Source organism: Mycteria americana, chromosome 6 (assembly GCF_035582795.1).
Source record: "Mycteria americana isolate JAX WOST 10 ecotype Jacksonville Zoo and Gardens chromosome 6, USCA_MyAme_1.0, whole genome shotgun sequence".
NCBI lineage: Eukaryota > Metazoa > Chordata > Aves > Ciconiiformes > Ciconiidae > Mycteria > Mycteria americana.
The window spans coordinates 53,052,204-53,069,321 of record NC_134370.1 but is presented as its reverse complement, the minus strand read 5'-3'; the positions used below and the strand labels follow the sequence as shown (position 1 = coordinate 53,069,321).

At 37.8% G+C, this 17,118-nt stretch overlaps 1 protein-coding gene across 1 annotated transcript in view; it reads right to left on the bottom strand.

The window, feature by feature from the left end:
- Positions 1 to 4,755: 4,755 nt before the first annotated feature.
- The window catches only part of TRPM1 (transient receptor potential cation channel subfamily M member 1), a 185,699-nt gene continuing 173,336 nt past the window's right edge, over positions 4,756 to 17,118 (bottom strand). Inside the window, exons 26-30 of the mRNA XM_075505828.1 lie at positions 16,715 to 16,907; positions 11,592 to 11,736; positions 9,237 to 9,436; positions 7,922 to 8,054; positions 4,756 to 6,042 (exon numbers count right to left, since the gene is read on the bottom strand). Of these exons, the coding sequence (XP_075361943.1) occupies positions 4,764 to 6,042; positions 7,922 to 8,054; positions 9,237 to 9,436; positions 11,592 to 11,736; positions 16,715 to 16,907 (1,950 nt within the window). The 3' untranslated portion in view covers positions 4,756 to 4,763. The remainder of the gene's footprint in view (positions 6,043 to 7,921; positions 8,055 to 9,236; positions 9,437 to 11,591; positions 11,737 to 16,714; positions 16,908 to 17,118) is intronic.

Below are 17,118 nucleotides of genomic sequence, written 5' to 3'. Positions count from 1 at the left end.
CTTTGCTATATCAAATGTTGTTTCTGCAGATAAGGCTAAAAGTTGAAAAAAGCAAAAGAAGATTACAGTTTTAAGGAAATCTGTAGTTCTTGTCTCACTTCTCCCAGGACTTGTGGTTTGTCAGCCTGCATTCTGAACTACTGCTGTGTACCGTTTCTTGACTGCCCCAACCCCCCTGGACCCTGGCACCAGTTGAAATGGGCATTAAATGGCCATATCAACCAGGTCCTTACATCTGTTTTGCCCTTCTGTCTGATGCTGGATCCCAATGGGGATCAAAATCCACAATTAGGCTGAAATATTCAGCTCAGGTGACCACTGCACGCAGTAGAGCATTTATTTGCAGTGGCTGTAGTGAGAGGAAACACCTCTAGGGCTAATGTAGCCTCGTAGCCCAGTAAATAGAATATTGTCACTGCTAGTAACAGGCCACAGGCTTCATGCTGACTTTGTAAGGCCTCAGGACTGAGGCTTGTCAGGATTGCTTTGTCTGAACTTGCCTTAACATGCCTCGAGCTGTCCCTTTGTTTATTTAGCTGTGAAAGCAATTTTTCTAATGACTAGGAAATTCAGGTGTAATTGTGGGATCTGAAGGCCAATGAAGAAAAACAAGATGTAAAGTTGGTAGCAAACATAAAAATGCCCCTAAGCAAGCAAAAAATAAGGAAAAAGAAGCCAACAACATCAACATGATGCTCATCCTAGCAAAGAACCTGGGCTGCTGACAGCTGGCAATATCTCCTCACTACCTCCACTGCAGCCACTGACTGTTAGACCCAGAGGATCAGCGCAAGTGTGAGCATAACATAAAAAAAAAAAGGGATAGATAGTTGGAAGTGTCCATATATCAGTTTTACCTTATTTTTTTCCTGTAGTAGTATAGTAGTATTCTTTTCTCTCCTCTCTTCTCGTCTCTCCTCTCTTGTAATTAGATCTAGACTAATAATAATTCATATATTAGACTGTTAAAATTTGTTACACTAACAATAAATTCCTGACTTTACATACAAGGTGTGTCTCCTTTTTGCTCATAACAAGCTTTTGAGCGTAACACTAGTTCAATAAGAAGTGACCAGTCAGACATGACAGTGGTGCAGAAGTGATGTGCTGGCAATGGCACTACTAGGTGGGACCCCAGCAATGTGTCCAAATGCTGCTGTCACTCTGAAAACTCACCTCCTGCATAGCAAATGCTCAGCAGCAAACTGGCTTTATGTCAGTCAGTTAACTACCCAAAACACCCATAACAGGGCACAATCCTGTGGATCTTGCAGATCTGATGAAATAATCCTGTTGATATCCTTGATCATGCACCCTCCTCATGTTCCTGTTTTCTGACAAGGCCTTACAGATACTTGTATTCTTTTAATTTTTATTTAGAAGGACAGATATACATTTTGCCAAAGATGATAGTCAAGCCCAGAACCTAGGAAAGCATCCAAAGAAGCAGTATGGAGAGACCATAGTTGGAAGGTTTCAATTACTACTTTAATTCATTACTAAATAATATGGAAAATGGGCTTTCTTGGTTCTCAGGTTTAGAAATCCAGCGTCTAAAATGGAAAGAGTGACTCTGCAATAGAAGAGGCTTGCAAGAGCAAAGTCGAGCTAGTCCCAGAATGATGCAATGTAAAACAGGGTAATTCGTGGAATCAGCTGGTATAATTAAGAACCTGCCTATGTGAATATTACAATTAGTCATTGTGTTTAAAACATTTGCCTTGAGGCAGAGAGAAATGTCTGTATTGCAAGATACTGTAAGGTGAACAAACTTAAATTACCTCAGTGTAATGTCTCTCCATAGACATAGCCTTAGAGTACCTACCCTTTAGGCTTGATCTGGTTCAGTATAGCTCAAGCACATAATAAAAAATAGTAAGTGGAATTCACAGTGACATTACTGTGGAGTCACCACATACTTAGCAATAGGAGGGATGCATCTTCCTGAAAAGCAGTATTAAACATGCCTCTTCAGAAATGCAAATTCTGTGCTGGCATTCTTTCAGCCAGTATTCAAGACAGCATGTAGACAAACACGCAAATGTGTTGATCATTTATTCTGTTTTGTGTGCTCCAAATCTACTATACATCTTATATGCACATACAGAGCCATGTTTAAATCTTATTAAAATGGCTGTATGTCTAAAATAACTCTGCCAAAGTCAGTGTAGTTACTTCACATTTAATGGCAGAGAGATTATCATTTCAGTTCATGCAATAGAAGAGCACAGAAAACATAGAGGCCTTATAAAGTCATCACTGTATAGAGAACTTTATGGAAAATTACTGGCAAATATTAAAAAAGAAATTTTGCTTTGAAAATGTTCAGCCCATGCACTGCATAAGAAGAAACAGATAAGTGAAGTGTTTTGGTATCATTATAGTGAAAAATTTGTTATACTGAATTAATTTCACATCTTTTTCATGTGTTTCTTTATAAATATTTTTACATGAAGAAGAAAATAAATACAAAGGTAAAATGTTTCTGTTTGAAATCTACATGCTATCTGATAAATTTGTAATGTAAATGCTAAAAAAATAACTGGTCAAACAGAGCATGATTTAACACACATTTTATAAAGACAACGTAACAAGAGGTATGCAACACACTGTATTTCGTTCCACAATGCATACTGCTTGTTTAGCAAAGTGCTGAAAAGCTGTATCCCTTTGTGTTTGTTAATTAATCAGTTTCTGGTGAGCGTGCAGGCAAACAATAAAAAGGCATTGGCAAATTGGAGGCTATTTTAACCACACATACAAAATGGCTATGTAGTTGCATAGAATGGTAACACAGAAGTAAACATGGAAGTGAAATAATTTCAAATGTCATTCTGTTTTTACAAAATGTCAAGTTCCCTAAAGTTGAATAAAAGAGAAGCCCACATGAAAAGGAAAATGTCAACACTGTTCTGACAACAGTGAAACCAGTAAACCTGCTAATAAGACCAAGCTAGCAAAAATCCATAGTAAATGATGACTGAACTTTCAGAAATGTCTATGCAGTTACCATGAACATTCAGTACGGTAACAGTACTTCAAGGTGTAAGTATGGATGGAATATGAAAATATAATACAAACAATAAAAAGCTGATGCCATCAATGCATTCGTAGAGTCTTCCATCAATCTCTGCATTTCAAAATGCTATAAGCAGCATTATTGAGGGGAATACTGAGACCTACATACTGTGGAGCTGATGGTGGGGGAAAAAAAGAAATTCTGTCTTTTCAAAACAGTATATAAATAAGTCCTGATGGTTAATGAGTTAAGCATAAACTTTTGACCAGTATTCTGTGAACAAGTGATATGCCTTTAACACATTTTCTTTCTTGTCTGTCAATGGTACGCATCCCCTGCAAAGAGAGGTGCTGAATATTTGGGAAAACAAAATTCCTAAAAGGTAACAGAGAAGAATGAGGCAAATAACATCATACTATTATGAAGAAAACCATCAAAACCTAGTACTTAGAATGCCACTGTTGAGACAAGTGTGCTGGTAAACTGTAACTGTAGATGTGGATTTCCAGTCTTAGTCGTTGAGGGATAGAAAACACTTTCACTTGTAGAGACTTTTTTTCCCTTTGACATTTTTTTTGAAATTTACTCAAGAAAATGTATGGAATTTCTATTCTCATCTGGAAAATTTATTTTTTGTTTAGACTGACTCCTAGAAACTGTTCCTTGTTCCTCAGGTAGTGTCATAATGAAATTGCAAATGAAAGATGAATTTGTCACAGTAGATTTGCTTCCAACACAGATTGGCTACATTTTGCTCTCACTTGATCAGAACACCTTTCCTGTTTTGTTTGGTTTTGTTTTCCCTTGCAGACATTTTAAAAAAGCCAGATTCTTGCTCTACATGGACTTCTATTGTAACTCCCATTTATACAAAACACTAATGCAGATCTTGGATTCATATTATTAAAATCTCCGTATACTTCATATACTTAAAATCCCCCCAAACATTTTGAAACAATGATCACTGTTTTTCAACAGTTTAAGGCTGTCAGCATACTTTGGGGTGGGGACAGGTATGAGCCTGAAAGCAAGATTATGTGACTAAAGTTCAAGGACAGGTCAAGAATATGTCTATACATGACTTTCCGGGTCAGGTTTCTCCAAACACAACTGTATTTTGCCACTCAGACCTATTTTAGTGGATGAAAACTGCTTTGTTGTGCCTTTCTAAAAGAGGAGCTAAGAAGCATGCATGAAATCAGAAGTGAGAGAGGGGACTGCATAATTTTTCCTTGCCTCCAACAATTTTGTTTTGATCTGAAAAACACAATAGCCACAAAGAAACCAGCTGCATAAGTAAGCATAAAAAGTAAGGCTGGTTAAAAATTTGTTCAAAGAAGTCTTCTGATAAAAAAGAAGAAAAAACATTTTCTAAATTATTACATGATAATATTGTCCTTCTTTCAAGAGCTTTTAGAAAGAGCTTGTCAGTAAATGAGCTTATGAGGGAGGTCAAAATAGAACAAAGAAAGATCTATGCTGTTGGCATCTGTGGACTGTGCCTACTTTTTATCTGCCCCTGAGAGAACAACTCCCTTTCACCTGACCCAGCAAGCATTTATTTAAGAACAGAACATATATCTATTAAGCTTAAAATGAAAAGAAACAAATATATGCAAAATTCTTCTTCAGAAATTAATTTAAAAATCCATAATTTGTTCAATTACTCATGTCAATTGAACTGCCAATTAGACATGTCAGTCAGTCCATTAGACTGTCAATAAAACAGAGGCCATAAGCCACTTTAACATTCAGTTTCTGTGGATGCATTTTCTTGCCTAGCTTTCTGTTCTTCTGTTGCACTGCCGAATGCTACCACCAAATTAGTTACGCTGGTGGCATGTCCTGGTCTATTTAATTTGTCCTTTACAGACTTGGCTTTCCGAGAATGGCTGTGCAAACTCTTTGACCGTACTGATGGGAACCCATAAGTTCTTTCTGGCTTTACTGATAGTAAATTCTCTTTCTCAGCCTTGACAGTGGCAGGCATAGAGGTGTAAGAGGCACTCATACCTGCTTCACCAACATCACTGTCATCATCTGTGTCCATCTGCAAATGTTTCTGCTCTGCTTGCCCTTCTGCTTCAGAGATAAAACCAGGGTATTCTGGAGGACGTTCTTGAGAAAGTTGCTGCTCAACTTCATATTTCCACTCTGTGGCCCATTGTTCAATTGTAGAAGGGCACACTTGATCCATGATGGTACTATACTCTGTGGTCCAGTTGTTAACTCCTCCAACCACCTTCCCACCCTGTGCAAATATAAAGCTCCTTGACTTCATCATAGTGGTTTGACAAGCACTGAATGTTTCAGGAGGAAAATAGCGCATTGCTTTAGATTTGTCCAAGGGATAAGAGATGGTTGCTTCTAACTTGGTACGTTCTACTTTTAACTGAGTGTTCTGAAAATCTGATCTTGGTACTGACTGTCTGTTCGTAACAGCATCCATCTGGTTTATACTTTGAGGAACCATTCCATCACTCTTGAGAATCCCCTGCTTTTCATCCCCAAAACCACCTGAACCAGAATGGGGTCTGGAAACATTCTGTGCAATTTCTAATGTAGATTTACTGTAATCTGCTGTGGTGACTGCATTAGCACTAGAGGTATAATGGAGACTGGTGTGGTGCTCTGGAACCAGCATCCTTGGATCTGCTCCATCTTCTTTGGTACCAATAGAATGGGCTTTTTTACGCAATCCCATGGCTGGTGACATAGGAGTGGTACTGTCATCATATGTTAACTCATCGCCACCAACATGGTATCTGTACATGCTGTATCCATCAGAGCTGTTAACACTGCTTTGCCTTAGGAGATATGCAGCATCACACTCAGACGAAGCCCGTGAACGTGTATATGTCAGCTCAGATTTGTCAACACCTGCCAGCTTCTCAAGAGCATTCACCATCCGACCAGATAGTTCCTCCAATTGAGAGAGTCGAAGGTCGACTGTTTGAAGAGAAGCTTTCATAAAATGTTCTCTTTCATTCACTTCTTCTAGCCTCATAGACATATTTTCAACTCTGTTGGGTATAAAAGAGGAAGCATAGAACAGAAGCTGTGGAATGGCGCAGTAACCCGTTATAGGCACCAAGCTACCGATTTCTTTGTAAGGCAGAATTTTGTGCTATGTGTCATGCATCATTCTTTTTTCCTATGTGTAGCATCAAAAGCATGTGCATTTTCTTGTTATCTATGCTTTCCATACACCATATTAGAGGGCTATTTGAACTTTGCCCTTATTTACATGCCAGGAGACTACAAGAGTTGCAGCCCTTAGGGACAGCCTACTATTAACATTTCTGAGTGTGCCACCCACTTCACGTTCAGTTGTCCTCTTTCACCCACTTAATTATAGGAAAAATACTTTCTAATGACATGCTCACAAGGTGACTTAAAATAGCATCAAGGCATGTTGTAAAACAGGTTTTGTAGCTGTATGAGAGAGAACATATGCTGGTGTGTATGGGATTACTTTAGCTCTTGAAATACCTTTCAATTATAGATCAGCTGAAGGGAGTGGAATGATTGTCTAGTTCAATTAAAGTAATACTTTTTCCCATTTTCTTTTATCATTTATACCATAATGGAAGTGATGGTACCAGAAGAATGCATATAAAGGTAATGCATTAGAAGGTGACTTAGAGATCACACACCAGTAAATCAACTATGGAAATTAAATTAACATTCTTTTGCTCTCACACACAAAAGATGACGAAGCATCTGGAGCAAGAAGCCATGAGAAATAAGCAAATCTGCTTTGTGGCCATAGACAATAGTGAATCAGTGAGGCTTACCAGTCCTGCTTTATTCTCTGCCACAATACCTAGGGTTTTGACAAATTGCCATGGATAAATAGTGTGATAGAAACTACTTGAATACACATAGCAATTTCATTTACTTCTCTATTCTCAAACTTCACATATAATAATGTAAGATGTTCAGGGCCTTCCTTCAGGAGAAAGATGTTTATCCGTTAAAGAATTATATGGCTCACAGAGCTACTTCATAAAAAGTGTTAAAAGGAAGAAAGAAAGAAAGAAAGATATATAGATAGATAGATAGATATGGAGCAGTTCAACATCAAAATACTGTGAGGTAGATTAAGGTGAAAGAGTGTTTAAACTGTGTATCATTTTCATTACAGGGAGAATTTTTCATCATTTCAAGGAAGTGACAAAAGACCCCATCCTTTGACTTACTTAGAACAACTAACAGAACAGGCAGAGCCTTTGAGAACAGTCCTGCCAAGTGACCTGGTAAAAAAGTGCTGCTGCCATTATCACTGTGTGCTTACACAGCAATATGCAAACATTACCTAGTCCTCAGAATAGCTTAATGATTTACATGTGAATATTCCCCGTCTTTTAAATGGGGAAGTTCATACTGAAAAGCTAAATGCTTTGTTAAAAGGTTCCAGGAGAATCTGTGGCAGAGATTAAAATTCAGCAGTTGTGAGTGCTGGATCCTAGTGTAAACTATAGGCCCAAAGGAAGAATCCTCAGTGCTTTGGTCATTAAGTTCCAACACGTTTCTCATGGTTGGATGAGCTGTTGGAAGCTCACCAAGTAGTAATTTGCTCAAATAGATAAAAAGCATAACTGTGATCTTCAGATGGGTGAGAGGGAAAAAATTCACCATGAACAAAAATGTTCTTATACCAAAGCTACCCAAACCAGCAGCCTTAGTGACATACCAGTAGGAACAACAAAAAGCCTGCTCTTGTGAGAGGTGCAACTGCACAGATATTTACTCAGGATTGAGATCAGCTTCTGAACTGGTGGTGGTTTTCTTCAAGATCTAAATCTTTTGTACTTTAACTCAACTTTGGTTATAATGAAGACACAAAAAAGCAAATATTGTTCCAGGTAAGTGGTGTGGTTTTTTTCTTGTAATAGGTACCTTTCAGAGGTAACTCTGATGCGTTCATCATTAGATGATTGCTGCTCATCCTCTTTTTCCTGGAAGTATTCTTCTACACACTGCTCTTCAAACTCATATAGGTTTTTAAGCTCTTCATCATTCAGAAATAGCTCTGTGCAAAACAGAAGAACAAAATATGTTTCCTTTTTCTGAACTTCTGGTGGTCAATTTAAATCCAATTTAGTAGATTATTTTTGACATATGGATACTGCAGATTCTACTCCTGCACTAAATGAACAGATGATTTTGTAAATAGGAAATAAGTTCTTAGCCAAAGATGGCCATAGCCCTGAAGGCAATGTAATGCATTATGACCATCATCTGCTTTTACGACCATCCACTGGGGGCTACATTTTCTCAATGACCTTTGCACTTTTTAACAGCACTGCTACGCATTGAACAAACTGACTAGATTTTACAGGATAAAGACTAGGGCAATCTCTGCCAGTTTGACTGTTCCTTCATTCAAATATTGTTCTTAAAAGGATGCCAGTTACAGGCAACACATAATCTAATATAACAGATTGTTTCCCAGACATTCTTTGTATATGAGCTTCAGAAATTTACAATCATGTAAGGAAAGTCCAAGGCAAATATAAGGTCTTGGGATAATTTCATCTTTCATTTGAATTTGTCTCTTTGTATTTGAAGGGAGTGTTACATTTACTTATTTCCCTTTTTTTCCTTTTTTAACTCACAAGTATATTGTGCAGAAATAGATTTACTTACAAAATATGTTTCCTGTGAAATGTAGAAATACAGGGATAACTGTGAGCATCTGATTATTTCAATGAGGCATATAATGAAAATAATAATCAAGAATTACAGAGTATGTTAGGAGAAGAATCCTAACATAGTTCCCCTGTGAAATAACAGATAAATCTCTAACACAGAGAAATGAAAGTGGGGATACTCTTAGACACAGATTGCTCACAATCATAGAGTTGACACTACAGATGACATTTGAAACTGTGATCCCTTCCTTTCAATTTCCTATTTGCCCTTCCCAACATATGGACTTCACTAGAACTTGGTAAAATTGGATTAAGTAGATGCCATCTCACTGTTTTAAGAAAGCATGTTAAAGAAAGTCTTCATTAGCAGCACAGCATTGTATATTCTCAGGAGCCCACAGAGCTCAAGGCCTGTTAGCTTGATATAAATTTTGTCCCATACTGTCTTCTGCGAATACACTTGACCATCAATGTGAACAAAATTGTTCGGCATTGGAAAAGCTGCTGCTTTCTGCTAATATGGTGCAAAGAGCTCAATTTAGAGAAGATTTCTTCCATACTCAGTCCCCTGTCACGCTCATCCTGGTCTCCTTCACCCTTCTTGCAGCGACAGCAGATTCGCTTGATGATTATGTAGATGTGGCTGAAGATAATCATTGGTGGTGGGAGGACAGGTCTGTCATGGAATGTCATGATCAGTTGGTACCGCTGGAACTTCCAGACTTGGTTGGATATTGATTTTACCTCAAAGAAGGTATTGCTGAAAGGGAACAAAGATACAGTTTCTATTAGGCCCCTAAGTTTACTTACTGAGCAAGTACTACATTGAAAAAAGTAGCAGCTAAATAACAACATGAGGCCACATGACTTGCTTGGTTCAGCTCTTTGTTGATGCTGCTGAACTGATGATTAATTTGAACTCATGATTTCACTACTCCTTTTGAGGGTAGCAAAGCAGAAGGTGCTCTTCATCCCTTATGCACCACCCAGAACAGTCCTCCTCTTAGACTGCTCCTACTGTATAAAGTCCTTTAGGTGTTAGTGAAAAGAAACTTGCACAATTTATGAATCACATAATTGGTATTCTGGGGCTTAGTTATAAAGTATTTCTTTTAACACATGCCAGTATTTAATATTACACAAAGTATTAAATCCATGAAAGGTATTTTGTATGCTAAACCCAGAAGCTTCACATGGTTTGCCTTTAATATGCTAATCAGCTTGACCTACATAGAAGACTTTTGAAGTTTTCACAAAATGTCCCGAATTCAAACCTTATTCACTCAAACTTCTGATTTGAAAACATGGTGCATGCTCTTGTAAAGGAATTTGTTCTTGGAAGGCATGGCCTCATCATTTCTACACCAAAATAAGGTGTGTTATAAAGATGTTTTATTTTGTAATTCAGTGAATATGAAGGAGTATAAGTGATAGTATTCAATCCAGAGATAACAATAGTCAAGGTTATGAAATACTAACTAAGAAAAAGCAGACCTCATGTTCTGTCTTAGATAAAGCTTTTCAAGCTATTTTAAAGTATGCTTAGACAGCTCACTCCACTTCTATGACGATGATGATATTGGCACTTCCTTTTTTGTATTTTCTGTCCACTTCTTTTCTAACTTTCTGTGCTTTAGAATATCTACATTCACAAAATCAGTTAAAACACCTCTTTGAAACCAGAGAATTCTTGAGTACACATAGCTTTTGGTTTCTTTTGGCTAAGTATACATGAGATTATTTACCAATGATAAATGACAATCTGCCTTCATTCTGTGTCTCCTGCATAGCAGGAATTCCCCAGATAGATCTCACCCCCTTGCAACCATGCTGGGATGGCAGGAGTTAACAGCATGACCTACTTCCCAAACTGCTGATTCCTTGGTCCTTCAGCCAATAATAGCTACCATTGTAAGATTCTTCCCCTTCCCCCTAGCGATGTGACTGGCATTTGAGCACTTTAAAATTCATGACCTTTTAAGCTGCATACATCAAATGAAAGACAGTCTTTGTGAGCTGTAGATTTCTGGGCATATGATGAACTGTTTTTGGGGTTGTGACACCAGCTACCTATGCCAACAAGCCCTCCAACACTACATGTTTATGGGCATCAAAAATGGATCACCTGCTTTTCTCAGGTGGTGTGTTCGGAAAGTCTTACTAGGAAGTAGATATTTCTTTTTTTTTTTTTTTCATCCCTAGGTCATGACAGGAAAAGCATGCAACATAACTGTGGGTAGAAAGAACAAGCAGCAGAAATTTATTTAGTTTTGCTCCAGAGAAGTCTAAATATAGATTTGTGGAATAACATTAAGAATGTGCATAGTGCATGTTGCTTGGACTGGCCGCAGATCTTGGCAACATGTAGCCATCCCTTCTCTTGGTTCAAGGCAATATATAGACTCCTTTTCTGGGTCATATAAAAACTGTGCAAGACCCTAATTTCTTTTTCTAAATGAAAAGCAAAACAAGAAAAAAGAAAAAGAAGCCCGATGATGTAGTGATAGTGGAAATGCCTCCTGCTTTTGATGGTCAGATACTCATTCTGCAGTTCTATCGTAGAATCATGTTTGCTAGTGGTTACTTGGGCTTCCATCATTTATGTAGCAGGTTTCATGGATTCTGTTTTTCACCTTCCCAGAGCAATCTTGAGGCCTATCACTATCCGCTAAATGGTAACTGGAAGTTAGCCAGATTCTCTCATATGCATTACTGCAATTGCTGGCAAATTCAAAGCAACCTGTCCTCCACCCTTCCCCAGCGTATACACTATTCCAAGTATTTGTCAGTCATGTTTATAGAGTAATTAGATTCTGAGTGTGAATGCAAACCCTTGCAAAATCAGTTGATGGGCTCCCACAGAAACTTTATCTTGGCCATAAGAAAGTAAAGATAGTGCATGATCATTTACGTACTTGAAGACAGCAATCAGCAGGTTTACCAACAGGATATTTGCTACCAAGAGGTAACAGGCCATAATAGCAGGAGTGAGCCAGGCCCCTGGTATACATGGAGGGAGGCGTTTACCATCATCATCATAAAGATTGTCCCCACAAGGAGCTGAAGAAAAAACAGGAAAGGTATTTTTCACAAATTGCCTGATACGTAAAAACACTATTCACATTTATTTAATGATGACATATGCATAAAATTTGCCAAGCTAAACAAGTTTTGTCAGTTTATTTCCAGTAGCAAGTACTTCAAATTCTGCTTCTAACTACAGCATACAAAAATAATTTCCCATAATAGTGAACAGAGAGGCAGCTCCAAGTTTACTGTACAGCGTGGCTTTCTCTTCAAATTCATATGGATTTTCTTTTTCTCATAGTAATAGTCTAGGACAAGATCTTAATGTGCATACGTACATATTAATAGTGGAATTAAAAAAAATTCTCCAACCAAAGTTGTGTGCATACCTTGCCAAAGATACAAAAGGATTTACTTAGTGGTCCCAGATTGCTGAGCATAAATTAAACCTTTATCAGGGCCCTGAGTGTACTAAAGAGGCCTTAATGATCCTGACCAGCTTCACGTGGGGTTTACACGTACACCTCCCATGCATACGTGTCTCCACCTGAGCTACGTCAGGTGTGCAGGTCTCAGCCCTGCCTCCTGGATGGACCTTGGACCTGTGTTTGTCCCATGGATGGACCCTTCTTCTGCCTCTGGCCTTGTCTCCTTTTGCCCCTAACTGGACTCCCTAGATGGACCCTAGATTATTACTTCTTGTGTCTGCAGCTGTTAATGTTACCAGCAGGTGGCCCTGCTGCCACTTTCGGGCCAATTTCTGTTTCCCTTATTTGTCACAATAATTCTAAATTTTAGATAGAATTTTATACCAAAGAGATAAAATTATAAAATGAAAATGATATAGTAACAGCAAAATAGACTGGTGAGAATGAGACAAAATTTGAGAATATTGATCAAACTGATATAAAATAATTGCCTGAAGAAATCCTAAGGATACATAGGCTGTCTTGGGTTAAGAGCTGTCTTGGAGTTGGGTAAATGCAGCACATTTGTTCTGGCTTTAAGGTGCAGTGCCAGTGTATCTGATTTCAAATACAAGGGTAACTTTTGGAACCATTTAGTAGCAGGTGAAGTGTTTATCTACCACAGGTTCTTTAGCTGAAATCTTAGTAAATACTAAGTCTGACAATGAGTTCGTTACAGATTTAGTTTATGTGAATAGACAACCCGTTTTTTTTAGCATTTTGCAAAAAACTCAATGCATCAACCTCACCTGAAAAATACTTCAAATTATGTGAAAACACACTAATCTTATTTACTGTGGACTGAAAGAGATATTTAGACTATGATTAATAAAATACATTTTACTTGCTTTTCAAACATCAGACCTACATTTTTCCTGTTTATCGTAAGAAAAATGTAACAGGAAGGTCAAGTGAATCATAGTATTATTCATATGGACCAACGAAAGTACTGCCAAAGAAACACTAACGTTGTATCTAGGTAATCAGAGGGAATTAGTTATACTGTGACACTAATACATCATAATTTAAAAAAAGGATTATTTTACTGTCACTGTACTAGAAACGAGTCATAGCAACCACATAAGCTCAATTAAAACTTCTGATCTGCAATCTGTATGATAATAAAGTATCTTTCCTCTGCTTCTTTTCAAATGAAACTATTACAGTAGAAAAACAAGATTCACACCTGAATATTGGATGAGCCCTACAATTAAAATGTCAGTATCTGGCGAAGAAAAAGGTTAATGAACATATTCAGCTAAATGAGATAATCAGCTCTCCAGAGAGACTTACGATTAATTTCCATGGCATAGACTGAACAGCATTCCAAAGGAACGAAATAGAAAAGGAGGCAGGGAGAGAAAGAAAGAAAAGAATAGAATAATATAGAGAAAAAACCCCAACAAACAAAAAAAGATGATTGAAAATACAGTTTTGCCGCCAAGAAAAGATAAGCAACTCGAATGTCAGAACAGTAGACATATGCTTAGAAACAATGTCTTTGTTAAAAATGCATTGCATTCTGCAATTTCCTTTTCATGTTGCTTTCCCCAAATGTTACATATGGCAGTGAATTCATGATATTAATAATAAATCACAAAATGCTTCTGGCAGATGATCATTTAAATATACATGATATTTCAGTCAAGCAAACAAAGCTGGCGGTCACCACGAACGCAAAACAACTCAAAATTATCACATATCACACAAAATCATTCTTTCAGCTATTATGGAAACATTTCCTCCTTTTTTTTCTTTTTTTTTTTTTTTAAGAACCACCCTGGCTTTGAGTCTGCCAGCTGTTTCTATTGAATAGCTATGTTTCCATTAATAGTCATGATACTGATGTTAGTACAGCGTACAATATCATTAAAGCCCATTCTGACTACCAGTATGGATACTTGCTTGCCAACCCCTAAATGGTGATTATAAGAAAAATCACACTATTGAAAGAAACTCAGCCAGGCTTCTCTATTTTTTAAGAATATGTTGCTGTTGAGTACTAGATGCCACTAACTTCTTGCTCATAGACATCTTCTAAACGGAGTGAACCAGACAAGAGCATCCTGGGTTGAGTTAGGAAAAAGTGTTACCAGCAAGTTAAGGGAGGTAATTATTCACCTCTACTCAGCTCTGGCGAAACCACATTTGGACTTGTGTGTCTAGTTCTGGGCTCCCCATAGAAATCAGACATGGACATACTGGAAAGACCCCACTAAAGGGCCCCAAAGATTATTAAGATGTTTGGAGCACCTGACAAATGAGGCAAGGCTGAGAGAGCTGGGATAATTTAGCCTGGAGAAAAGAAGGGTCAAGGGAGATCTTACCAATGTTATAAATACCTGATGGTGGGTGGGAGTAAAGAAGACAGAGCCAGACTCTTCTCAGTGGTATCCAGTGAAAGGAGAAGAGGCAGTAGGCAAAGATAGAAATATGGGAAATTCCATTTAAACCAGGTTGTCCAGAGAGGTTGCACATCTTCATCCTTCAAGATATTAAAAACCTGACTGGACAGTCCCTGAGCAACCTGCTCTAATTTACCCTGCTTTGAGCAGGGAAGTTCAACTAGATGATCTCCAAAGGTGCCTTCCAACCTCAACAATTCTGTGATTTGTGATCTTCATCTTTAGGCGACATCCTATCCTCAGTAAAGCTATTGACAAAAGTCCAACTACCTTCTTTCAGATGGAAAAACTGATGTACTACTTTTTCCATAAATTGTTTACTCATGGGCCTTGAAAAACTACCCATAAGCACTTGACATAGACTCAGATTAGATTGCCTGAAGCAATCACTCCCCAATGACTTCTGAGGTTGCTTTTGTGGTGTGTTTACAGAGAACCTCGGAAAGATCAGAGTGAAAATTTCTTATTGAAAGCAAAAAGATCTTCAGAAGTCAGTCCATAGACTTCTAGACATAAGAAATTTACAGAATAATTGTAATGCAGTCTAGTTATACCAGTAGAACTCCTTGTGTAGCCGCTTTTATTTCAGTATTAAACCAACAAAACCACATATTTCCAAGTTAGCTTATGTTTAAGCTACTGACACAGCAAAACTTCTGACCAGGGAAGGTTAGTGGAGCAAGTAGCTGGACTGAACTTGTGTAACTGGAAAGCCCGAACTTTTTTCCCCAAAATCTTTTGCACTGCTGAAGAAAGATTTCTAATTCAACGATGCTGAGTATATAACTGAGAAATGACTGGAAGCATAAGAGAAGTCTGGGACACCACTTACACTAAAGACATCAGTATCACTGGTAAGGTCTGAGTTTTGATTTATAAAGAAATCAAACTGTCTACATTAGCAACATTCTTTGTTCAAAGTGAAGTAGGATTTGAATGCACATTATGAGCCACAAAGGTAAGGGATACACTGTTACAGCCTATTCCTCCCCATGGAAGAATTAACCCACTTGAGAGGTCCTGAGCTTATCCTGGCTCACATGTGCACTGAAACTGCAATTATCAGGCAATAAATGACCGGCTTGACCTTTTATTTGTCAAGAGTAATTTAGTTTATCATAAGTTACGTTAATGAGACAAGCATTCGTAAGGAAAATGAAGATTATATTATCTTTGCAACAGTATACACTGTTCAGAAACAGACTAATGACATTTTATTCCTTTCTAAGCAATTAAAGTACACTTTAATGACATTTGGTATAAAGGTTTCTCATGATGATGGATCTTTATGGTTTTTGAACTTAGACCTCACAGTTTCTTCAGCCTTCCACTTTACTACTTGTCAATATATGCAGATGGTTGAAATAACACATACAAAATGCTGAAATAGCAGCTTATATTATTTCAGATAAAGTGCAAACTATGTGATACACACTAGAGGAGGCCTGCTGCATGTTTGATTGTCTTTACAAATTTCAAATATTAACACAAAACTAGCAGTAACAGGACAGTTGACATCTCCTCTAAAATACTGACAGTTATATTTTTAAACTGTGCAGCTGTTACATAAGAAAGGCTATTTCCACACCCAAAGCTGACAAAGCAGAGTTACCCTTTTTGTTTTGTTTTTCCACGTGTTGGTGTAGGAAAGAAGAACATGAGTGATTCATGAAATAGAAACATTTCTGGAAAGCAGACAGACGTATCAATGGGAGTAAAAATGTATTAGCTCATTGCCTGTGCTGTGAGTTGGAGAGGAAAGTGTATGTGTATTTTCATCTCCTGTGCAAGGTATTAATTTTTTTCTTCTTCTGTTGGAACTGACTATTAGTAAAACACTGGGTCAAAAGAATGTTTCAGAATGATCTCTCTTGATCCCTGCAAGTAAACATAACACTTAATACTGTTATACTCTTGGACGGGAGAGTATTCCATACTATGTCACTCTCAGTGTTAACTGAATTTGAATATAAACTGAGAGACAGGACATGCAGGTGGGGAAAACTGTTCAGTCTCTGCAGTCTGTCACAAGAAAACAACAACAATATAATCGTAAAGACAAAACACTACTTCCAAATTAAAAACAATCATTAATTTGGATCTGATCATCTGCCTCAGAAACAGGAAACAGACTCTTACTATGAATTCTACTCTTACGGTCTATCTGGTCTGCGAACACCTCTCCATAGATCATCCAGTAGGGCATATAGAAGATGTTGCGAGCTAGTCTCCAAGAAGGCTCCTCATCTGGGTGCAGGATAGCTTGGCGGGCTACTCCAAAACTCATCAGAACCACAAGCATGATGACCACAAAGTAGAGCATGTCAATCATCTGCATGGAGAGACCATACAGAGGCTCTTATCATCACTGGGTAGTACAGTAGCACCAGCATGTCTGTTTGCTAGCATGCATTAAAGTAAACAAGAAAGTATCAAGAGAACAAACACATTACCCCTGATAATTTTCTTGATATTAGTCTTTGACTTTAACTACTGCTCATGAACTAAGCATACATAATAAGGCAGTAAAAACAGTCATTTAA